This window comes from Pelophylax lessonae, assembly GCF_965119305.1.
Source record: "Pelophylax lessonae genome assembly, chromosome: 13".
Taxonomy (NCBI): domain Eukaryota; kingdom Metazoa; phylum Chordata; class Amphibia; order Anura; family Ranidae; genus Pelophylax; species Pelophylax lessonae.
In genome coordinates this window covers 7,634,765-7,659,435 of record NC_138780.1, presented here as the reverse complement: position 1 = coordinate 7,659,435, position 24,671 = coordinate 7,634,765, and the positions used below count along the sequence as shown (strand labels likewise).

General features: G+C 42.1%; 2 protein-coding genes across 3 annotated transcripts in view; one reads left to right on the top strand and one right to left on the bottom strand.

The window, feature by feature from the left end:
- LOC309569900 (sialoadhesin-like) overlaps positions 1 to 24,671 on the top strand; it is a gene marked incomplete at both ends in the record, with an annotated part of 435,740 nt that overhangs the window by 157,732 nt on the left and 253,337 nt on the right. The gene's annotated exons all lie outside the window — the stretch shown is intronic.
- The window catches only part of LOC309543143 (Fc receptor-like protein 5), a 43,497-nt gene continuing 29,932 nt past the window's right edge, over positions 11,107 to 24,671 (bottom strand). Inside the window, exons 10-15 of one of the 2 annotated variants that reach the window (XM_082242523.1) lie at positions 24,221 to 24,502; positions 20,547 to 20,834; positions 18,447 to 18,497; positions 14,100 to 14,234; positions 11,502 to 11,562; positions 11,107 to 11,380 (exon numbers count right to left, since the gene is read on the bottom strand). In XM_082242523.1, the coding sequence (XP_082098649.1) occupies positions 11,356 to 11,380; positions 11,502 to 11,562; positions 14,100 to 14,234; positions 18,447 to 18,497; positions 20,547 to 20,834; positions 24,221 to 24,502 (842 nt within the window). In that variant the 3' untranslated portion in view covers positions 11,107 to 11,355. The remainder of the gene's footprint in view (positions 11,381 to 11,501; positions 11,563 to 14,099; positions 14,235 to 18,446; positions 18,498 to 20,546; positions 20,835 to 24,220; positions 24,503 to 24,671) is intronic. The other variant, XM_082242524.1, reaches the window with a different exon arrangement.

Here is a 24,671-nt window from a genome sequence, read left to right as displayed (position 1 = left end):
AATGACATCCAATGCCAAGCTGCTGCAAGCAAAGCCAATAGAATACTGGGATGTATAAAAAAGGGGATTCACTCCAGAGATAAAATGATAATTCACCCACTCTACAAGACTCTGGTCCGGCCACATCTGGAGTATGCTGTCCAGTTCTGGGCACCGGTCCTCAGGAAGGATGTGCTGGAACTGGAGAGAATCCAGAGAAGGGCAACAAAGCGAATAAAGGGACTGGAGGACCTCAGCTATGAGGAAAGGCTACAAGCATTGAACTTACAGTATTCTCTCTGGAGAAGAGACGATTGGGAGGGGATATTATATCAATGTACAAATACTGTACTGGTGACCTTAGCATAGGGTACAAACTTTTCAGTGAAAGTGAAATTTAATAAGTCACTAAAATTAGAAGAGAAGCGGTTTAACCTTAAACTGCGTAAAGGGTTCTTTACTGTCAGAGTGGTGAGGATGTGGAATTCCCTTCCACAAGCAGTGATATCAGCAGAGAACATCGATAGTTTCAAAAAACTATTAGATGGGCACCTTAAAGACCACAAGATACAGGGGTATATGATGTACTATTGATAGCACACACACATCATAGGTTGAACTGGGTGGACTGGTGTCTTTTTTCTGCCTCACTGACTATGTAACTATGTGAATCGAAGGACGGAAAGTGCATGTGTCGGTGACCTAATCAAACATATATCAAAACAACTGTGAACTATGGAGGCGATTTTGTGTCAAAAATGTCAGTAAGGGGTTCGATCTGTGGGTAAAACAAGTAAATATAATATATATTCCTATCTATTTACTAATGATATCAGCATTCAGAGAGTTTAGTTCTGCTTTTAAAAAAAAACATACATACATTTTTTTCCAGCAGGTGTCTTTAGATTGGATGACATTGTAGGTAAATTGTGTTATGGTGGAATAACTTCTAAAATGTTTTCTTATTTTATCTTCTGTAGGTAATAAAGTAAAAAAGGTAAGTACTACGCATTTTCCGATCTTTTTGAAAGCAGGAAAAAATTAGTTTTTAATTCATACCCACCTGTAAAATCCATTTCTTGAAGTACATCACGAGACACAGAGCCATAAATCATAACATGTGGGTTATATAGCCACCTACAGGTGAAGGACACTGGCAACCAATCAGAATTGATGACACCCTATATAACCCCTCCCACACAGGAAGTGCCTCAGTTTTGAAGCAAGCAATAAAAGACCCCATAGAAGAGGGGAGGGACCTCTGTGTACAAGAAATTGATTTTACAGGTAAGTATGTATTAAAAATCAATTTTTCTTTTCGTACATCATGGGACACAGAGCCAAAAATCATAACATATGGGACGTCCCAAAGCAATGCATCTGAGGGGAGGAGGACACCAAAAAAATGCCGTCACCTGACCCTAAAAGAAGGATTACACCACCACCTGCAGCACATTGTGGCCAAAAGCAGGTTCCTCCTGGTTCCCAACATCCACTCTATAGAAACGACTGAACGTATGCACCGACGACCAGGTCGCAGCCTTGCAAATCTGAGCCATAGAGGCCCAAGAGGCTCCTACTCCTCTGGTAGAATGTGCCTTTACTGGAAAAGCTGGAACCCTTCCTACTAAACCATACGCCTGGGTAATAAGCTGGCAAATCCAACAGGAAATCGTAGATTTAGATGCTGCCAAACCCTTTCTGGGGCCTTCTGGCAGCACAAACAAGTTCTTAGTCTTATGAATCTGAGCTGTTTCCTGTAAATAAAATTTAAGTGCACGCATTATATAAAGGGAATGCAATAACTTTTCCTCCTCTGAGTGAGGATCTGGAAAAAAAGACGGTAGTATAATGTCCTGATTCAAATGAAAGGCGGACACCACCTTGGGCAAAAAATCTGGGTGAGGACGTAAAATCACCCTATCTTGATAAAATATCATGAATGGCTCTTTACAACAAAGAGCTGCTAGTTCCGATACCCTTCTAGCCGAAGTTATCGCGATCAAAAAGACCAGTTTTCTGGTCAAAAGAACAAGGGGAACCTGCCCCAAAGGTTCAAAAGGCTGTTTTTGCAAAACTGCCAACATCAAATTTAAGTCCCAAGGACACAATGGTGGCTTCACTGGAGGAAGCAAACCCAATATTCCCCGGACGAAGGTTTGAACCTATGAATGGGAAGCGATTGGTTCCTGGAAAAAAATGATAGAGCTGAAATCTGCTCTTTAATCGTGCTCAGGGCTAATTTCATATCTACCCCTGTTTGCAGAAAGGATAGAACTCTCCTGATAATATATGCGCGGGGATGCCATTTCCTGGCTTCACACCAGGCAATGTAGGATTTCCAGACCCTGTAATAAATATTTCTAGTAACTGGCTTCCTGGCATTTATCAGTGTATGAACTGCAGGGCCAGACCCACCGTGTTCTCCCAAGATCAAGGCTTTAATAGCCAAGCCGTCAAATTTAGAGACTGTATAGCAGGGTGAAATATCGGACCTTGAGAGAGCAGTGGAAGAACTCAGGGCCTCGTCACTGCCAACCTCTGGATTTGTGCATACCAAATCCTCCTCGGCCAAGCCGGAGCTACCAGAATTACTGGTTTCAGTTGATATCAGCTGTACCAGAGGAAAGACATAGATTAGGGAATCCTTCATCACAGACATGCCAGGAAGAAGGAGACGAACATGCGGACTCTTAAATGCCACGGCAAAAATAGCAAACATGGGGTGAGAGCAGCTTAGGCTGAATCTTGTTTGTCACGGCTAATACCTTTCAGGTGATCAGTTCAGGGTAAGAAACAGTGTAACAATATGCTTTAAATATACTTTACACATACATTGCATAAAACATGCTACATTAAAGGTAATTACAAGCAGAAATGCACTTGGCACAAGTCTCTGTAATCCTAATAAAGGGAACAGTGCATAAAATATTTACAATTTTGCAATTTTAACCTTTTAGGGTTTTTGTTTGCTGTGTAAATATTTAAAATGGACTCACCAGTCCTGCCGCAGGAAACTGCTATAAGCAAGAATCCAATCTTCACCCATCACGGCGAGCATAGATTTGGAGACCTTCAAGGACTGGGTCCCCTATATAAGAGGGGCCATGACCTTGGCCATGACCTTGGAGCGCCTTTGGGGTTTGTTATTCCAAATGGTCCGGATCCCAGGGTCCAGCGCCTAAAAAGGACAGCATTACAGGCAAAACCTTGTATCACCATCTTTTTTGTCCATTGACTGCTATAGACGGATCTGATAGCTAATCCCTTAGATCCAGTGATCTTTGTTTGGGGTATGCTAACATAATCTTCATTCTTCTTCCTTGAAACATAACAAACGTGGAGCCCCTCTCCACAGCGACCTTCACCTTTTAGACACAGGCGAAAAAACTGAGGTACTCCGTGTGTGGGAGGGGTTATATAGGGGGTTATCAATTCTGATTGGTTGCCAGTGTCCTTAACCTATAGGTGGCTATATAACCCATATGTTATGATTATGGCTCTGTGTCCCGTGATGTACGAAAATAAATAACCCCAAACCAAACTAATTTATACAGCTGCACAAAAGCTTTTTGGAAGTGCATTGTGGTGATATGAGGAAGATTCATGGTTATGCAGAAGGGTCTACTTTGTAACTGCATACCCTCTAGGCAAGTGGTCCCCAACCTCGGTCCTCAAGTACCCCTAACAGGTCATGTTTTTAGGATTTCTTTCACCTTTTCAGTGCTTTAACCACTTGCCGACCAGCCGCCATGTATATACCATCTGTACGTCGTTTTGTTCAATAGCCACTAGATGGCACCATCACGCCGTGATTGCTTAGTGGGTATGTCAATCAACAGGTCAATCAACGGGACCTGAAGTCCGCGATCATCCCCAGGAGAAGCAGAATGGCCTTCTGCAAGGGGAGAAGACGGAAATCTTGTGTTCCTGCTAAGGAACCTGGATCTCTCTCTTCCCCCAATCAGTGAACCCCCCCCCTCCACAGTTAGTAAGCACCCCCTAGGGCAGTGATGGTGAACTTTGGCACCCCAGATGTTTTGGAACTACATTTCCCATCATGCTTAACTACACTGCAGAGTGCATGAGCATCATGGGAAATGTAGTTCCAAAACATCTGGGGTGCCAAGGTTCGCCATCACTGCCCTAGGGACACACTTAACCATTTGATCACCCCTTCTGTTAACCCCTTCCCTGCCAGTGTCATTAGTACAGTAACAGTGCATTTTTTTTAGCACTGATCACTGTATTAGTGTCACTGGTCCCCAAAAAGTGTCAAGAGTGTCATTTAGAATTGTCCACCGCAGTCCTGCTAAAAATCGCTGATCGCAGCCATTACTAGTAAAAAATAAATAAAAATCCCATAAAAATATCCCAAAGTTTGTAGATGCGATAACTTTTGTGCAATATATACTTTTTTTTTTTTTTACAAACAATATGTAGCAGAATACATATTGGCCCAAACTGATGAAAAAAATTTGATTTTTTAAATTTTTTTTTCATTGGCTGTTTTATAATGGAAACTTTTTTTTCCCCCAAAATTGTCGCTCTTTTTTGTTTATAGCGCAAAAAATAAAAACCGCACAGTTGATCAAATACCACCAAAAGAAAGCTCTGTTTGTGGGAAAAAAAGGACATCAATTTTATTTGGGTACAGCGTCGCACGACCGCGCAATTGTCAGTGAAAGTAACGCAGTGCCTCAAAATATGGGCTGTTTATTAAGGGGGTAAAACCTTCTGGTCCAGGAGTGGTTAGATCAATGTCAATGGTTTGGAATTTATGCCAGCTATTTTATCTAAGGGAAATTCCCAAAACATGACCTGTTTAGTGGACCTGCATCTGAGCACCACAAACCAATCACACTAGGTCATTTATTTTTAATATTCAAAGCAAACTCCCCCCATCCCTCCATGTCTCCATGCTTTATATTGTTGGAAAGTCACTTTGAAAAATACGCCCCTAGTATTTCTAGGTAGGCCTGCCATGTGCACCCCCCTTTCCACTGCCTTTGCAGCCTAGGAGGGTGTGGTTGGAGGGTGGTAAAAAAATTACTTTGGGTCCACCTCTGATTAAGATCTAAATAGGGTAATGTCTACACTCAGGGCCACCAACCCTATATGTCCTATTAGAACTGGCCTAGGGGGCATTGCCCCAAGGCCATTTATCAACTTTCCTATGCCACAAATTTACCATGTTGCAATTCTATTACAGGATGAGTTGACCGTTACGTATGCTACACAGAAGTATTCAGCTATATATGACAAAGCTTAGGACCTACAACAGATGAAGTTGACTCTGGCGCGTTCTCTTCAGGACATTGGAAGTTCTTTTGAGGTCCTCGCTTCTTGAGAAGCAACAAGCACCCAATAGATAAGAAGAACTCCGTCAAAGCCTTTTTTTTGGTCAATGGCTGCCTTGTTCCTATAAATTCATAGCTTTTACATTTTGTGGGTTATCTTTTGGACAATAATGTTTTTATTTCTATTAATATGGGTGTGGAATTTATTGAGAGTAGTCCTTCAAGCAGGAAGGCTAAGACAATGTTTAAGGATAAATATATATTATCTCACAAAAGTAAGTACACCCCTCACATTTTTGTAAATATTTTATTCTATCTTTTCATGTGATAACACTGAAGAAATGACATTTTGCTACAATGTAAAGTAGTGAGTGTACAGCTTGTATAAGACCCCGTTCACATTAGGTCGCTCCGACTTAGGGGGCGACCTGTGAAGTCGCGTGCACCGCGACTTCGGGGCAACTTGCACGGACTTCACATAATGCAAGTCTGTGCAAGTCGCCTCCAGGTTGCCCCAAAGTAGTACAGGACCCTTTTTCTAAGTCGGAGCGACTTGTGTCGCTCCTATTAGAACGGCTCCTGTACTACACAGTGGGAGCTGGAGGACCGCGACTTGTCAGGCTAAAAAGTCGCCTTAGTGTGAATGGACTCTAACAGTGTAAATTTGCTGTCCCCTCAAAATAACTCAACTCACAGCAATTAATGTCTAAACCGCTGGCAACAAAAGTGCACAGTTGCTTTATCGGCACAAGGTAACCAGATGCCAAAGAGATTTGCCCTATGGTCTTCAGCCATGAGGCCTTACAGTGCTCAGAGACTTTCCCCATGGTCTTCAGCTGTGAGGATATAGACTGTCCAACACCTATAAATACCCAAGGAGCTTGTATAACAGTGTAAATTTGCTGTCCCCTCAAAATAACTCAACACACTAATTGTTGCCATTAATGTCTAAACCGCTGGCAACAAAAGTGAGTACACTCCTAAGTAAAAATGTGCAAAACTGGGCCCAAAGTGTCAATATTTTGTGTGGCCACCATTATTTTCCAGCACTGCCTTAACCCTCTTGGGCATGGAGTTCTCCAGAGCTTTACAGGTTGCCACTGGAGTCCTCTTCCACTCCTCCATGATGACTTTACGGAACTGGTGGATCTTAGAGACCTTGAGCTCCTCCACCTTCCATTTGAGGATGTCCCACAGAGGTTCAATAGGGTTTTGGTGTGGAGACATGCTTGGCCAGTCCATCACTTTTACCCTCAGCTTCTTTAGCAAGGCAGTGGTCATCTTGGAGGTGTGTTGAAATACTGCCCTGTGGCCCAGTCTCTGAAGGGAGGGTATCATGCTCTGCTTCAGTATGTCACAGTACATGTTGGCATTCATGGTTCCCTCAATGAACTGTAGCTCCCCAGTGTTGGCAACACTCATGCAGCCCCAGACCATGACACTCCCACCACCATGCTTGACTGTAGACAAGACACACTTGTCTTTGTACTAATCAACTGGTTGCCGCCACACACGCTTGACACCATTTGAACCAAATAAGTTTATCTTGGTCTCATCAGATCACAGGAGACGGTTCCAGTAATCCATGTCCTTAGTCTGCTTGTCTTCAGCAAAATTTTTGCGAGCTTTCTTTTGTATCATCTTTAGAAGAGGCTTCCTTCTGGGATGACAGCCATGCAGACCAATTTGATGCAGTGTGCGGCGTATGGTCTGAGCACTGACAGGCTGACCCCCCACCCCTTCAACCTCTGCTGCAATGCTGGCAGCACTCATACGTCTATTTCCAAAAGACAACCTCTTAATATGACGCTGAGCACGTGCACTCAACTTCTTTGGTCGACCATGGTGAGGCCTGTTCTGAGTAGCTCCTGTCCTGTTAAACTTCTGTATGGTCTTGGCCTCCGTGCTGCAGCTCAGTTTCAGGGTCTTGTCAATCTTCTTATAGCCTAGGCCATCTTTTTTTAGAGCAACATTTTCTTTTTTTCAGATCCTCAGAGAGTTCTTTGCCATGGGGTGCCATGTTGAACTTCCAGTGACCAGTATGAGAGAGTGAGAGCGATAACACCAAATTTTACACACCTGTTCCCCATTCACACCTGAGACCTTGTAACACTAACAAAACACATGACACGGGGGGGGGTAGGGGGGAGTGTACTCACTTTTGTTGCCAGCGGTTTAGACATTAATGGCTGTGTGTTGAGTTATTTTGAGGGGACAGTAAATTTACACTGTTATACAAGCTGTACACTCACTACTTTACATTGTAGCAAAGTGTCATTTCTTCAGTGTTGCCACATAAAAACATATAATAAAAGATTTACAAAAATGTGAGGGGGGTACTTACTTTTGCAAGATACTGTATATATATTTATACACTTCTATGGTTGACCTCCTTTTCTAAATGCTACTTGCCTGGCTGTCAAACTGATGTTTTGGCTGACATACTTGCTGGGACATATATCTGGAGTATATGGATAGGAACTCTGACTTTTCTGTGACTTTCATCTGTCGCATGCTTGATGCCGGTCTCCAGCTGAAAATTACTGAAGCAAGATGCAGCTAAGCTATTCTTGAAGAGAATCTGTAGTGTGGAAGCTGTACCCAGAAAATGCTAGTTACCACAGTGAAAGCATTTGTAGCCAACGTTAAAATGTTACCTCTACATTGCAATGGACCTGTGCTGTGGAAGATAGCCAAACAAGGCAACCAACCTACCTTGACGCGTTTCGCCACTCCTGACTTGCTCACAAGGATAGGTGAAGCACTTTCTTCCATCCTTATGAGCAAGCCTGGAGTAGTGAAATGCATCAAGGAAGGTTGGATCTTGGATGGAGACATTGCTGTATGCAGTCACATTATTGACAATTAAATATGATGGTAGGAGGAGCTAAGTGAAGTGTGGCAGGTATTCTTTTACATGATGTCCATCCATTATTCACCATGCTCATATGATCAGGAATTAAAATGCAATTAAATGGTTCAAATACAATCAACAAAGAAAAAGGGAAATGATTTGACAATCTGTTATAGTATTGTAAAATAAAGAACATTTTAGAGACAACTGTATGAACAAAAGTGAGTGAATTGTTTTGTTAATTAGGTACATTCAACAATAAATTTTATTTTGGATAATCACATTTTTTTTTTTTTTAACGAACATAAAGATTCAGATTTGTTCTATTGGCTGAGAATCACACATATAATGCCAAGCTCCCCCCTACTAGGGTGGGGTATAGGACCTTGGATTTCCTACAATAAAGTCTACAAATAAAGACATTTTTGGGCAAGAAACTTTTTGGAAGCATGTGACTCATTGGAATGGCATATATATATATATATATATATATATATATATATATACACACACACACTATTGTATATTACCAAAAGTATTGGGACACCTGCCTTTACACGCACATGAACTTTAATGGCCTCCCAGTCTTAGTCCGTAGGGTTCAATATTGAGTTGGTCCACCCTTTACAGCTATAACAGCTTCAACTCTTCTGGGAAGGCTGTCCACAAGGTTTAGGAGTGTGTCTATGGGGATGTTTGACCATTCTTCCAGAAACACATTTGTGAGGCCGGAACTGTTATGGATGAGAAGGTCTGGTTCGCAGTCTCAGCTCTCAGTCATCCCAAAGGTGTTCTATCAGGTTGAGGCTAGGACTCTGCACAGACCAATCAAGTTCCTCCACCTCAAACTTGCTCATTACATACTTTTTGGACCTTGCTTTGTTCACTGGTCCAAATAATTTGGTAGAGGAGGGGATTATGGTGTGGGGTTTTTTCAGGGGCTGGGCTTGGCCCCTTCGTTTCAGTGAAAGGAACTCTTAAGGCGTCAGCATACCAAGACATTTTGGAAAATTTCATGCTCCCAACTTTGTGGGAAGAGTTTGGGGACGGACCCTTCCTGTTCCAACATGACTGCGCACCAGTGCACAAAGCAAGATCCATAAAGACATGGATGAGCGAGTTTGGGTTGGAGGAACTTCACTAGTCTGCACAGTCCTGAGTCCTGACCTCAACCTGATAGGACACCTTTCGGATGAATTAGAGAGGAGACTGCAGGCCAGACCTTCTTGTCCAACATTGGTGTCTGATCTCAAAAATGCTATTCTGGAAGAATGATCAAACATTCCCATAGACACACTCCTTAACCTTGTGGACAGCCCTCCCAGAAGGGTTGAAGCTGTCATAGCTGCAAAGGGTGGGCCAACTCAATATTGATCCCTACGGACTAAGACTGGGATGCCATCAAAGTTCATGTGTGTGTAAAGGCAGGCGTCCCAATACTTTTGGCAATACACAGTAGTGTGTGTATATATATATATATATATATATATATATATATATATATATATATATATAAATATATATGAATACATATATGCCATTCCAATTAGTCACATGCTCCCAAAAAGTTTCTTGCCCAAAGATGTCTTTATTTATAGACCTTATTGTATATATACATACTGTCTTTTTTTACATCATAGTGATCTAGTACAAATAATATTAGTAGTAATTTTAAGAAAATAATCAAAAATGTAAGAGTATATATATATATATATATAGATATATATATATATATATATATATATATATATATATATATGTATATATATATATATATATATATATATATATATATATATATATATATATATATGTATATATATATATATGTGTGTGTATATATATATATAGATAGATAGATAGATAGATAGATAGATAGATAGATAGATAGATAGATAGATAGATATAGATAGATAGATAGATAGATAGATAGATAGATAGATAGATAGATAGATAGATAGATAGATAGATAGATAGATAGATAGATAAGATAGATAGATATGTATATATATGTACAGTATATATAGTTTTTCTCCTTTATTTTTTATTTCTATTTTTTTATTACAATGATTGTATTGAACACTTACAGTATTACAGCCATCTACACGCTAGAGTGACCTCTACAAGCTAAAACCATTTTTTTGTGAATGAAGTGTTCAGCTTGGGATTACATGATTGGGAACCGCTGTGATTGTGAGGATGAAGGAGGGGGGCGGGGGTGCAAAGCAGGGCCGGGAGGAGGGGTGGGCAGGAAAGGTGGTTACCCTGGACGCAATTGTTTATTGCAGGGATGGGGGGGGACGCCTTGACCCTAACCCTAAGGGAAGGGGGGGGTGCAGCTTGGCATCCTTGCCCTGGGCGCTGGATGACCTTGTCCCGGCACTGGTGCAAAGCTGTCAGTGACTGCTAGGGTTGACAAGTATTAGCTGAGCAAAGTGTTGGCTTGTGTTTGTTTAAGGGGGCGTCGTGCAGGAGTAAATTATTCTACCACCTAGAGACAGGAAAGTTTATACATTAGAGGAGATCAATAAATATATTGCTGGAAAACCAATATCGTTTTTTTTGGCCAGAACACTAAAAGCCCATTAGGTGCTCAACTACTGTGTATTGGTGGATTGGTATATGGTCCCATTGGGGTTTTCTTGGGGGGTCTTCTTGATATTTTTTTGTTTAACACTCAGGGATTCTCTAATCATGGATTCGTCTTCAACAATGTGGAACTTGGCTCAATAGTAGTCAACAAACACAATTTCCATGTGGGATAAAAAATAGGTGCGCGAACCTTAAGTGAAGGAAAGGTGAAAGAAAGCAGCACTGAAAATGAAATAAGATGAGGAAGGTTGTAACATATGTAACATAAATTACAAAAGTGCGCTAAACTCCAAATTTCCAAAAGGTCTAACAAACCAGCCGAATATCCATTCTCCAGTCCTGTACAAGCATAAAACAAGTGATGGCTCCTAACTAGTAAAACATATCAATCCAAGCTGTAATCTAGTCTTCAAATAAATTCTCTATTTATAGATCCCTGGGTCAGTTTTAATAAAACATTAGACTTCAATAAAATGTAAAATAATAATTTGTAGTTATATTGAGCAATGTGCAATCTTGTAGCATTTTCAACGTTCATTCAAGTAACGTTCACATCTTTAGAGATCTCCCTGTGTATCTCCAGACTACGTTCCTTCACGGAGAGCCCGGTGTTTTGTGGCCAATTATGCCTCAATGGGTGGAATTGGAAAACCTGCTAAAGAAAAGTTAAGTATCGAGAATTACTTTTTAGGAAATTAGCTTTGGAATGACAAAATGATCATGTTTAGCTGTTTCATTACAAGCCAGGAAATAAAGTGTAATCGATGACAACCAACCTTTCAAAGTTGTCAACATTTTCCAAACTCAAAAGACTATCTTCATCCAGCTTTCCCGATACTGAAAATAGACCAGGACAGTTATTACACACTAACAATATGGTAGCTGGATATGGGACAGTTGAAGCAATGCTTTGGGGTGCATTTATCAAAAAAATACACATAGCAATGTTCCCAGTGAAGTGTGAATAAGGCAAAAAAAAAAAGAAAAAGCAAAACAAACGAATGTTACTAGGCTAGTTTCTTCGCTGATCAAATTATTTTGGGGGGGGGGGCAGAAAGTCAGAGCATTGTGTGAATAAGGCAGCGCTGTGATCCAGGGGGAGGGGGGCAGAGAGCCAGAGCATTGTGTGTATAAGGCAGCAGCGTGATCCAGGGGGAGGGGGCAGAGAGCCAGAGCATTGTGTGTATAAGGCAGCACTGTGATCCAGGGGGAGGGGTGAGAGAGCCGGAGAATTGTGTGTAAAAGGCAGCACTGTGATCCAGGGGAGGGGGCAGAGAGCCAGGGCGTTGTGTGTATAAGGCAGTAGTGTGATCCAGGGGAAGTGGGCAGAGAGCCGGAGCATTGTGTGAATAAGGCAGCACTGTGATCCAGGGGGAGGGGGCAGAGAGCCGGAAAATTGTGTGTAAAAGGCAGCAGTGTGATCCAGGGGAGGGTGCAGAGAGCCAGAGCATTGTGTTTATAAGGCAGCACTGTGATCCAGGGGGAGGGGGCAGATAGCCATATGAATTGTGTGTAAAAGGCAGTGCTGTGATCCAGGGGAGGGGGGCAGAGAGCCGGATGAATTGTGTGTATAAGGCAGCAGTGTGATCAAGGGGGAGGGGGGCAGAGAGCCAGAGCATTGTGTGTATAAGGCAGCACTGTGATCCAGGAGAGAGGGGCAGAGAGCATTGTGTGTCTAAGGCAGCAGTGTGATCCAGGGGAGGGAGACAGAGAGCTGGAGCATTGTGTGTATAAGGCAGCGCTGTGATCCAGGGGTGGGGGGCAGAGAGCATTGTGTGTACAAGGCATCACTGTGATCCAGGGGAGAGGAGCAGAGCATTGTGTGTATAAGGCAGCAGTGTAAACCAAAGGGAAGGGGCAGAGAGCTGGAGCATTGTGTGTATAAGGCAGCAGTGTGATCCGGGGGGGGGGGGCAGAGAGCTGGAGCATTGTGTGTATAAGGCAAAACTGTGATCCAGGGGAGGGGGGCAGAGATCCGGAGCATTGTGTGTATAAGGCAGCACTGTGATCCAGGGGAGTGGGGGGACAGAGAGCATTGTGTGTATAAGGCAGCACTGTTATCCTAAGGGAGGGGGGGCAGATAGCTTGAGCATTGGGTGTATAAGGCAAAACACTGTGATCCAGGGGAGTGGGGGGCAGAGAGCATTGTGTGTATAAGGCAGCACTGTTATCCTAAGGGGGGGGGGCAGAGAGCTTGAGCATTGGGTGTATAAGGCAGCACTGTGATCCAGGGGAGTGGGGGGCAGAGAGCATTGTGTGTAAAAGGCAGCTATGTAAACCAGGGGGAAGAGGCAGAGAGCTTGAGCATTGTGTGTATAAGGCAGCAGTGTGATCCAGGGGGAGGGGGCAGAGAGCTGGAGCATTGTGTGTGTATAAGGCAAAACTGCGATCCAGGGGAGGGGGGCAGAGAGCCGGAGCATTGCGTGTATAATGCAGCACTGTGATCCAGGGGAGTGGGGGACAGAGAGCATTGTGTGTATAAGGCAGCACTGTGATCCAAGGGAGGGGGGGCAGAGAGCCGGAGCATTGTGTGTATAAGGCAGCACTGTGATCCAGGGGAGTGGGGGGGGGGGGGGGGCAGAGAGCATTTTGTGTATAAGGCAGCTATGTAAACCAGGGGGAAGTGTTAGAGAGCTGGAGCATTGTGTGTATAAGGCAGCGCTGTGATCCAGGGGAGAGGGGCAGAAAGCCAGAGCATTGTGTGTATAAGGAAGTGGTGTAAACCAAAGGGAAGGGGCAGAGAGCTGGAGCATTGTGTGTATAAGGCAGCAGTGTGATCCAGGGGGAGGGGGCAGAGAGCTGGAGCATTGTGTGTATAAGGCAAAACTGTGATCCAGGGGAGGGGGGCAGAGAGCATTGTGTATATAAGGCAGAGCTATGATCCAAGGGAGGGGGGCAGAGAGACAGAGCATTGTGTGTATAATGCAGCAGTGTGATCCAGGGGGAGGGGGAAGGAAGAATAAATCAAGCGCTTGAAAACGCTCTTCATAATTAAGGTCATCCAATCCCCTAATTAGTTTAGTTGCCCTTCTCTGGACTCTCTCCAGCTCCATCACATCCCTTCTGAGGACTGGCGACCAGAACTGGACAGAATACTCCAGATGTGGTCGGACCAGAGTTTTATAAAGTGGAAGGATTATAGTTTTATGTCTGGAATACAACCCCTTCTTTATGCATGCTAATATTCTGCCGGCTTTGGCAGCTGCAGCTTGACATTGCATGCTTTTGCTAAGTCTATCTTCTACTAAGACTCCCAGATCTTTCTCCATTTTTGATTCCCCTAGAGGTCCCCCCCCCCCTAAATTGGGGACTTCAAGAAGTGGCCATAGGAATTACAATCAGTAAACGAAAATTACAAATTATTATTGGCTTACCACTGAGTGGCTCTTGATGATACTTGACCCTTAGTATAGGTAGCCTGTGTCGATATCGGTAGATTATGGCTAAAGTAAGAATAACTACCAATGCCACCACGATGAGCGCTGGAACCACATATGGATTAGAGGATTCTAAAAAAAAAAAGAAGGAATATGTCAGGGTTCATGAATTCTCAAAAGCACTTCTGAAAGAAAGTTTCTATTTCTTTATTAGTGTAATTTTTCCCATCCTTCCAGTTGAATGATTGCACACTACTGGTGATAAAATGAAAAGGATGGCATTTTGGTGCAGAGATTAAAGCCAGCACATTTTAAATACTATAGATCAATGAGCTCTGGAGCACTTGACTCTTCAGTAAAGTCAATGCACCTTGGTCCTCGAAATTTTCGGACAACAAGTCTTTAGGGTTGCCTATAATCTGCCTACTTATATTGGGTGAGGACAACTGGAGGGCCACCGTTTGAAGACCCCTGCTATAGATCAATGAGCTCTTGAGCACTTGACTCTTCAGTAAAGTCAATGCACCTTGGTCCTTGACATTTTTGGACAACAAGTCTTTAGGGTTGCCTATAATCTGCCTACTTATATTGGGTGAGGACCAGGGCATTTGGAGCTATCCTACACTGAGATAATTAGTACTTACATTGCCTGGAGAGCTTATTATTTGTCACAGATCTGTTATTTCTCAAAACACAATCCCAAAGGATAGTGGGACTTTAAAGGGCCAATGTGGGAGGAGGGATGGTCACAAATAGGGCCAAAATATTTTCATATTAAAAACATATTTATTAAATCACAAAAGTAAAAGAAAATTTACATATAAACATATATAAAAACATGTGTAAGAACATGCTCCCTGTGGAGACGCTGATACAGTATACCAAGTGGGTAACAGTGGTCTCTGTTGAGCACAGTCTATAGGTCCCCTATAAGACAACGGGTTTCGCACCAAGGCTTCCTCAGGGCCAAAGAGACCTTAAAGACCATTGTTTCCATGAAGTCATGGGCACAGCATATCATGTCCCGGGGCAGGCGTCGGGGCTATGTAAGGCAGGGGCGATCACTATCAAATAGTATATACAGTGCCTTGAGAAAGTATTCGGCCCCCTTGAACTTTGCAACATTTTGCCACATTTCAGGCTTCAAACATAAAGATATAAAACTGTAATTTTTTGTGAAGAATCAACAACAAGTGGGACACAATCATGAAGTGGAACGAAATTTATTGGATATTTCAAACTTTTTTAACAAATAAAAAACTGAAAAATTGGGCGTTTAAAATTATTCAGCCATCTTAAGTTAATACTTTGTAGCACCACCTTTTACTGAGATTACAGCTGTAAGTCGCTTGGGGTATGTCTCTATCAGTTTTGCACATTGCAAAACAGCTCGAGCTCAGTGAGGTTGGATGGAGAGCGTTTGTGAACAGCAGTTTTCAGTTCTTTCCACAGATTCTCGATTGGATTCAGGTCTGGACTTTGACTTGAGACAAAAAAGAATGACCGCACTTCTGATGGATTTTCAAGGAAAGGAGTATCTTTATTCCACATCAATCAAATGGCAGGTACAGGTACACACTGTGATTGCAGGACAATCGGTGGATGCGTTTCACGACTGGATATGTCGCTTATTCATCAGTGATGAATAAGCGACATATCCAGTCGTGAAACGCGTCCACCGATTGTCCTGCAATCACAGTGTGTACCTGTACCTGCCATTTGATTGATGTGGAATAAAGATACTCCTTTCCTTGAAAATCCATCAGAAGTGCGGTCATTCTTTTTTGTCTGAAGCTATCCTGGATTGCGGATCCGACCGGCACCTGATCCTAGCCTCACCTGGAGCGGTCTACCCTGTTTGGACTTGGACTTTGACTTGGCCATTCTAACACCTGGATATGTTTATTTGTGAACCATTCCATTGTCGTTTTGCTTTATGTTTTGGATCATTGTCTTGTTGGAAGACAAATCTCCGTCCCAGTCTCAGGTCTTTTGCAGACTCCATAAGCTTTTCTTCCAGAATGGTCCTGTATTTGGCTCCATCCATCTTCCCATCAATTTTAACCATCTTCCCTGTCCCTGCTGAAGAAAAGCAGGCCCAAACCATGATGCTGCCACCACCATGTTTGACAGTGGGGATGGTGTGTTCAGGGTGATGAGCTGTGTTGCTTTTACGCCAAACATAACGTTTTGCATTGTTGCCAAAAAGTTTGATTTTGGTTTCAGAGCACCTTCTTCCACATGTTTGGTGTGTCTCCCAGGTGGCTTGTGGCAAACCTTAAACAACAATTTTTATGGATATCTTTAAGAAATGGCTTTCTTCTTGCCACTCTTCCATAAAGGCCAGATTTGTGCAGTATACGACTGATTGTTGTCCTATGGACAGAGTCTCCCACCTCAGCTGTACAGTGCTCCTTGGGATGTTTAAAGCTTGGGAAATCTTTTTGTATCCAAATCCGGCTTTAAACTTCTCCACAACAGTATCTCGGACCTGCCTGGTGTGTTCCTTGTTCTTCATGAGGCTCTCTGTGCTTTAAACGGACCTCTGAGACTATCACAGTGCAGGTGCATTTATACGGAGACTTTATTACACACAGGTGGATTCTATTTATCATCATTAGTCATTTAGGTCAACATTGGATCATTCAGAGATCCTCACTGAACTTCTGGAGAGAGTTTGCTGCACTGAAAGTAAAGGGGCTGAATCATTTTGCACGCCCTATTTTTCTGTTTTTTATTTGTTAACAAAGTTTGAAATATCCAATAAATTTCGTTGCACTTCATGATTGTGTCCCACTTGTTGTTGATTCTTCACAAAAAATTACAGTTTTATATCTTTATGTTTGAAGCCTGAAATGTGGCAAAAGGTCGCAAAGTTCAAGGGGGCCGAATACTTTCGCAAGGCACTGTATATAGGGAATAAATCACCATAGAACCTCTGAAAAGCTGGAGAACACGAATATCCAGATATTGGATTACTCTACAAGGTAACAAGGTCCCCTCCTAGAGCCAAAGGGCACAGCATCCACAAAGGGGGAGAGTCCTATCACCTGAAGATATGGCTTGTATGTATGACCGGTCCTAGCTATAGCACACCTTAACTCACATATTCAGCCTAACGAGGCAGGTGGTAGGTGCTGATGTTCATGTGTTCCAGGACATCAGGATGTCAATGGCTCCCCTTATGTTTGCGTAATCCAAAAAGGCCTACCATGAGCTCTGGAGCACTTGACTCTTCAATAAAGTCAGTGCACCTTGGTCCTTGAAATTTTCGGACAAGTCTTTAGGGTTACCTATAATTTGCGTACTTATATTGGGTGAGGGCCAGGGCATTTGGAGCTATCCTAGACTGAGATAATTAGTACTTACATTGCCTGAAGAGCTTTTTATTTGTCACAGATCTGGTTTTTCTATCTTCCTACTAATGCTTGTGTAGCAACCTTCTAGATAGGTGCTAGTGTAGGCGTTTATAGTTTTTGGTTTCTCTGCTTAACAGTGAGACAGCCAGGTAAATCTGGGAGCTGTCTGCCTAATAGAGAGCTGTGATTATTGGATAGAACCTGCCAAGTGTGCTCTGATGCTCAGGGCCAGGGCCAGCTTCAATATTGATTGGACCCTGGGCAAACATTTTCTTGAGCCCTCCCAAATCCACTTATCAACTATTCTCAGGCAGTGCAGGCTCAAAGGGCAGCTGCTTTAGGCCCCACAACAATGACTGGGCCCGGAGCAGCTTCCCTTTTGCCCTGCCTTAAAGATGGCTCTGCTCAGGGCTGCTGATACGGCAGTACAGCCAGCCCTCCTGTCCTGGGCCCAGGCCTTATCAGTTCAAAACAGGGGTCCGGGCAGCTGCTTTAGGTCCCACAACGATGACTGGGCCCGGGGCAGCTACCCCTTTTGCCCTGCCTTAAAGACGGCCCTGCTCAGGGCTGCTGATAAGGCAGTACAGCCAGCCCTCCTGTACTGGGCCCAGGCCTCATCAGTTCAAAAGGGGGGCCTGGGCACCTGTCAAGCAGGAGGGCCGGCAGTACTGCCTTATTGCTGACACTTGTGACTATTGTGCAGTGCTGCCAGCTTCTACTTGTCTTTTCTTCCTCTGGCTGAAATGCAGGGTGATCCATTCTAGTATCTGTGCCCTCTTCCCCCTGCTGTCTTGGATCCCTGTGTGCCCCTTTCCCCCTTTTTTTGGTAACAAGGGGCGTAACATAGGGGGGATAATTCTTATCAGGACTAGAAAGAATGCAAACATATAATGAAAACATTATTAGTGCCGGGTGCACAATGACTGCTGTATGCAATACATACAAAATAAAATACAATAATATACAGGATGTACATATACCAGACCTGTTCTGGAACATTTCAAACTCTCAGAGCGCGCTGCAGTGATCGCAGGTTCTACAAGAGAATAGTATTAGACATAAATTATTCGATGCCCTATATATTCAAGAACGTGTGGCATCCAAAACATAATGCAATTAAAACATTATCTACTGCTACTGATGGGGAGTCTTTCCTGACGCATAAGAACACAGTGATCATTGCTGGTGGCTATAGACGCTGGCAATGAACTCACGAAAAAAAAAATCTGACAGGCTGGTTGTTCTAAAATCGATCGATGGATCAACTTCAGTACAATCAGCATGTGCATAGATGGATCAAATCTTGGCTGGTCCCTGCTGAAGACATGGATCAAATCTTGGCTGGTCCCTGCTGAAGACATGGATCAAATCTTGGCTGGTCCCTGCTGAAGACTTGATTCATGTATGGCTGGATTTACACAAAGTTATCCATGCTGACAGAATATGATACTACTATCTATGTATATATATATATATATATATATATATATATATATATAAATATAGATAGACAGATAGATAGACAGATAGATAGATAGATAGATAGATAGATAGATAGATAGATAGATAGATAGACAGACAGACAGACAGACAGACAGACAGACAGACAGACAGACAGACAGACAGACAGACAGACAGACAGACAGATAGATAGATAGATAGATAGATAGATAGATAGATAGATAGATAGATAGATAGATAGATAGATAGATAGATAGATAGATAGATAGATAGATAGATAGATAGATAGATAGATTCAATATTAGTTTTATACTATTACTAATGGTTTATTAATATTATCATCATGATTATGATTATATGATAACTATTGTATACTTTGTATCATACAGTGAAAGGCACAGTGACAGCTGAAGCCAGTAGGCTATAGCTGTCACTGTGGATTACATTGTGTTAAAAAATGATGCCCTTAAAATGTTTTTTTAAATACATTAAAAATTAACAATTTCAACTATTATTTAGCTTTGAATTATTATTCATTATTATTCATTATTATTTAATATATATATATATATATATATATATATATATATATATATATATATATATATAATCAGTATATTCAATATTCGTTTTATACTATTACTAATGGGTTGTTAATATTATCATCATCATGATTATGATTATATGATAACTATTGTAAACTTTGCATCATACAGTGAAATGCACAGTGACATGCTACTGTGAATTACATTGTGTTAAAAATGAATTTACTGAAAATATTTTTTTTTTAAATGTATTAAAAAACAATTTAGATTATTATTTAATCATTAATTTTTATTAAAAAAATTAACAAATTATTATACAGTGTCATCATTTATTACAAATTTAAACTGTTATCTAGAAAAACAAACATTTTTTTTTACATGTTTGTACATATGCTAGCCTTTATTAATAAAAAAAAAAAATATATATATATATATATATATATATATATATATATATATATATATATAAATCTCAATTGTGTATTTAGAAAAAAAAATTATACCCAAATAAAATCTTTTTGACCTTTTGTATCCCTTGACCCTCCGTCTTCAATTGTAAGCTCTAACGAGCACGGCCCTCTGATTTCTACTGTATTAAACTGTATTGTAATTGTACTGTCTGTCCTTATGTTGTAAAGCACTACATAAACGGTTGGCGCTATATAAATCTTGTATACTAATAGTAATAAATAATTTAGATGTTTTTAAAAGACAATGTAAAAATTATTTTGGTAGGCAATTAATTACAGTATAAATTTATCGTTAAGTATATTTAGGCATTTAGGCTTCAATGACCACTGGCCATGAAAAGCTAAACATTTAGGAACAAAATACAATGTTTCATCAAGATAAAAAAAAAAACAGGTTTTCCACAAGTATTTGTAATGGTAAGGATTTCCGCGCTAAATGTGATTAATGTGAGTATAATAGTGTATGGTGATCAATAAGAAAGCAGCACACATAGGACTCATAGAAAAAAACCCAAGATACAAAGATTGGAATATGTGTAGCGCTAACAAAACATATCTATGAATACTAAATACTAGGCCAATTTTTCCACAAATATTACAACATCTTACCTGTAACATTAATCCTCAGGATATTGCTCATGGAAGCGGAGAAGCTGTTTTTGGCCTGGCATTGATAGGTTCCAGAATGATGTAGATGTGTTGAGTTTATAAACAGAACTTTTCCGTCATGAGTTATGTCATATAGGGCGCAGTTCTGACCCACGTCCTTGCCATTGTGGAGCCATACGAATGAGGGAGTAGTGCCGTGCTGCACGGAACATTTGAAAGTCACGTTAAGCCCAGATGTCATGTCCGCTTTTTGGGGGTCCATTGCAATTTTTGCATTAAGTACTGGCACTGTTAGAAAGAAAGGTTACCTAATGTCAGAGAACGACCAGCCAAGGAAGACTTTTGTATGATTAGTAAATGTTTAGGAATGGATCGTGTTTATTGGTTAGTCGTGGGTTTTCCTTTACAGAAGAGGAAATGCTTTTGAGGTCTACGTATATGAGGCCTATATTTTGTCTGGGCAATATCATTCCCTTGACCTCTCATTAAAAGTTCATTAGGCAACTAATGCCTCGTTTCCACTGAGTGGTACGGTACGGTTCAGTTCAGTACGGTACGGTTCGGAACGGTACACCTTGCGTTTCCACTGCCAATAGTACCCTTTCATGATAGGATTGGTGTAGCAGGAAAGCTGTGATAGACGATTCTCTCTCAACCAATCAAAGTTCTGCAGAGTGTAGCTCCACCCTGTTGGTACGGTACTAATGTGCTTGGTACCCCAAAAAAGTGGTACGGTACGGTTCGGAATTAGGATACCATTTACAATGGAAACGGCATACCGTACCGAACCGAACCGAACCGAACCGTACCAGAAAGCTCAGTGGAAACGAGCCATAATTGTTTTTTGATGCTTAGGTATGGCTTTTTTGCATAATTACATTGGTCCAGCTTGAGCCAATGTAAGTACAGTATGTATGTGCCATACCAGTGAGATCCCCGTAAAAGTTGGAAATCATTGCAGTAGACAATTCTACTACAGTGATCACCGCTTGCATCTGGGATCCTGTGCCGGGTGGCTTCTCTGCTGTATGATGAACATCTGAGTTTGCTCGAAAATGTTTTGCATGTTCTCAATGAAAGAAGGATGTTCTCTGATTGGATGAGTTGGAGAGGTGGGGAGGGGACACCACAATCTCCACCTTTTCCATTAAGATAATGCATTGCATTCATTGAGGAAAAAAAAATGTAAGGCATTCTGTGATTTTCAGCTTCCACAGGGATCGGCCAGGCATGACACATAAATATTTACGTTGGCAGCAATGTTACTATGCAGAAAAGTCTGTAGACTTTTTAGCAATTTCTAAACTTTAAGGTAAGGTCAGCTTATCTTTAAAACTTTCACCCTTGCTAAATAAAAAAAAAGCTAGGTTAAGTTAAATATAGAAAAAAAATTAACTTTGGAAGAAAATTGGGATAAAAATATTGCATCAAATTCCACCCACTTCTGGTGCTAGTGGCCTCAATTGGCCTAACCATGGGCTCCTGAGAAAGCTAAGGATCTTGGAAAAAGTCATTTAGGATCATCGGGATTCCACATGCAGTACCTAGGTTAGGGTCTTGAATTTTCAAACAAGGTCTATTTTTGAGTAGATCTAAACCAAATACCTAAATTCCCGCGAAAGCTTTATAATGGTATTAAATGGTTGTTAAAGGGCTGAATACAAAATGGAGGTCCACACTATTCAGCTATTTATTTGTAAAACATTTTGAAAACCATTTATAATTTTCCTTCCACTTCACAATTATGTGCCACACTGTGTTGGTTTATCACAATAAAATCCAAATAAAATACATTTTGGTTGTAACATGAAAAATGTGGAAAATTTCAAGGGGTATAAATACTGTATGTGCCATATCTGTGGGATCCCTGTGGAAGCTGGAAATCATTGTGGTAGGCACTGTTACTCCAGTGATCTCCACTAGCTTCTGAGTCCCATGCCGAGTTGTATAATGAACATATGAGGTCTCTTGCTTGACACAGGTGCCATTACATTTTCTCAATGAATGCAAAGCGTCTCCTGATTGGACAAGGTGGACCGGTGGGGCCCTGATGTCAAGGTCTCCACCTCATCCCTTTAGAAAACAATTTGCATTTATTGAGAAAACATAAAGTTTCCAATGCCAAGAGGGTGAAGTCTTATGTTTAATAAGCAGCAAGCCAGCCCTGGACCTGGAAGCTAACCACATTCACTGTAGTATCTCTGCATACTACAGTGATTTCAGACCCCACAGTGATTGGCCCGGTATGACACATAGATATTTACATTGGTCCAAGCTGGATCAATGGATCTACTTAAAAATTGCCATACCTAAACGTCAGCTTTAACATGTTAATAAAATTTCAAAAGTTGCTTTAATTTTTTTTAAACCTGGGGTTTCTATTAAAAGAATAACTGGTGGTCCTGCCTTAAAAGTCCTTGTTCTGTTATGGAATGACAGCAGTGTGTCCCTGTCTCCCAATTGTGTCCCTGATTGAGATTACAGATGACCGTAAAGCTATTCGAGAAAAAAGTATGCTCCAGGTTGTCCAAACAGGATTACAAACTCAACCACCATCAGGGGCAGACTGGCAACTTTCGGCCCAGGGGACAAGTACAAACCAGAGGCCCATGGTGCAGTGACTTGGCCCCCCTCCCACTCTCCCTCTTCCTGTCCTCCTGCTGACCCTCATTCAAGGCTGAAGCCCTGCTCCAGGTCCTCTCTACTCACCGGCTGAATCCGGGTTCCCAACCTGGCCAGCAGGGGGCGGTTGGGGGGGAGCTGGAACAGCTTGGTTGGGGCTGGCTAGGGGAAGAGAATTTCCAGTGGGGCATGGAACCGGCCTCTGCTCAGACACAGTTTACGCCATCCATGCTGGGAGGGAGGCCTGCGCTCTGTCCTTGTCTTCAACCCGCACTCAGTAGGTCAGTGGTGGGGACTTTTTACTTCTCTCCACCAGGAATCTTTTAGACATGTCTGTGGCAGAAGTGGTGCAGCCTTTTTACAGGACATCAGAGCGGCCCAGGGGGCAATTTCCCCCCTGCCCCCTGGCCCAGTCCTCCCCTGACCACCATATAGTAATAACTATTATCAGGGCCGGTGCTACCACTAGGTGAACTAGGCAGCCGCCTAGGGTGCACTGCCACATTACTCTCCTGTCACCTCCTCATCCCCGGTAGGTGTCACCTCTAGAGAGGGGGGCAGTGTGTACAGGAAGGGGGTGTAGGGATAACGGGGGACAGTGAGTATAGGAAGGGGGGTGTAGAGTTAAAGGGGGGCAGTGTGTGTAGGAAGGGGGTGTAGGGTTAAAGGGGGGCAATGTGTGCAGGAAGGGGGTGTAGCGTTAAAGGGGGCAGTGTGTATAGGAAGGGGGTGTAGCATTAAAGGGGGACAGTGTGTGCAGGGGCGAGGTATAGTTTTAAAGGGGGGCAGTGTGTATAGGAAGGTGGTGTAGGGTTAAAGGGGCAGTGTATACAGGAAGGGGAGAGTAGGGATAAAGAGGGGGGCATCATGTGCAGGAAGGGGAGCAATGTGTACAATTTCTTTGGGGGGGGGGGGTGAAAGTGGCTGGTTTTGCCTAGAGCGCAAAATAGTCTAGCACCGGCCCTGACTATTATAGGAAAAGGTTATCGTAAGCTTTCTATCACGGAGATTTGAGAAACAAACAATAAAAATGGAAGCCATTCCCTGCCCACCTTGAACCAGAATATATGTTGTATTGCTCCTCTTGACCAATTTGTTGGCGGAAAAGGAAACTTCACAGGAATACTCTCCAGAATTCTCCTCGTTGACTTGATCAGTGCGGAATTTAGAGGAGAATCGAATTCTTTGTAAAGCTTTTCCATTTTTATAAAATGTAAACTCCAAGTTTGAGGTTTGCTTGTTCGGGTTTACGGTTGTGTCACATGTTAGAACCAAATAATTCCCTTGTGTAATCGGGTTCAAATTCACAATAAGGTTTGGAGGAGAAAAAAAATCTAGAATATGAAAAAAAAAGAAAGCTCATCATTAAAAAGTTTTACATCATAAAATGCATTTCTGCCTAACCAGGGGCGTAATTATACAGTAGCTATGGAAGCCATGTTGCTCAGTAGGTGTAGTCAAAGAGAGCACCAAGTGAGAAACCCTTAGAAGTCCAAAGTCTTA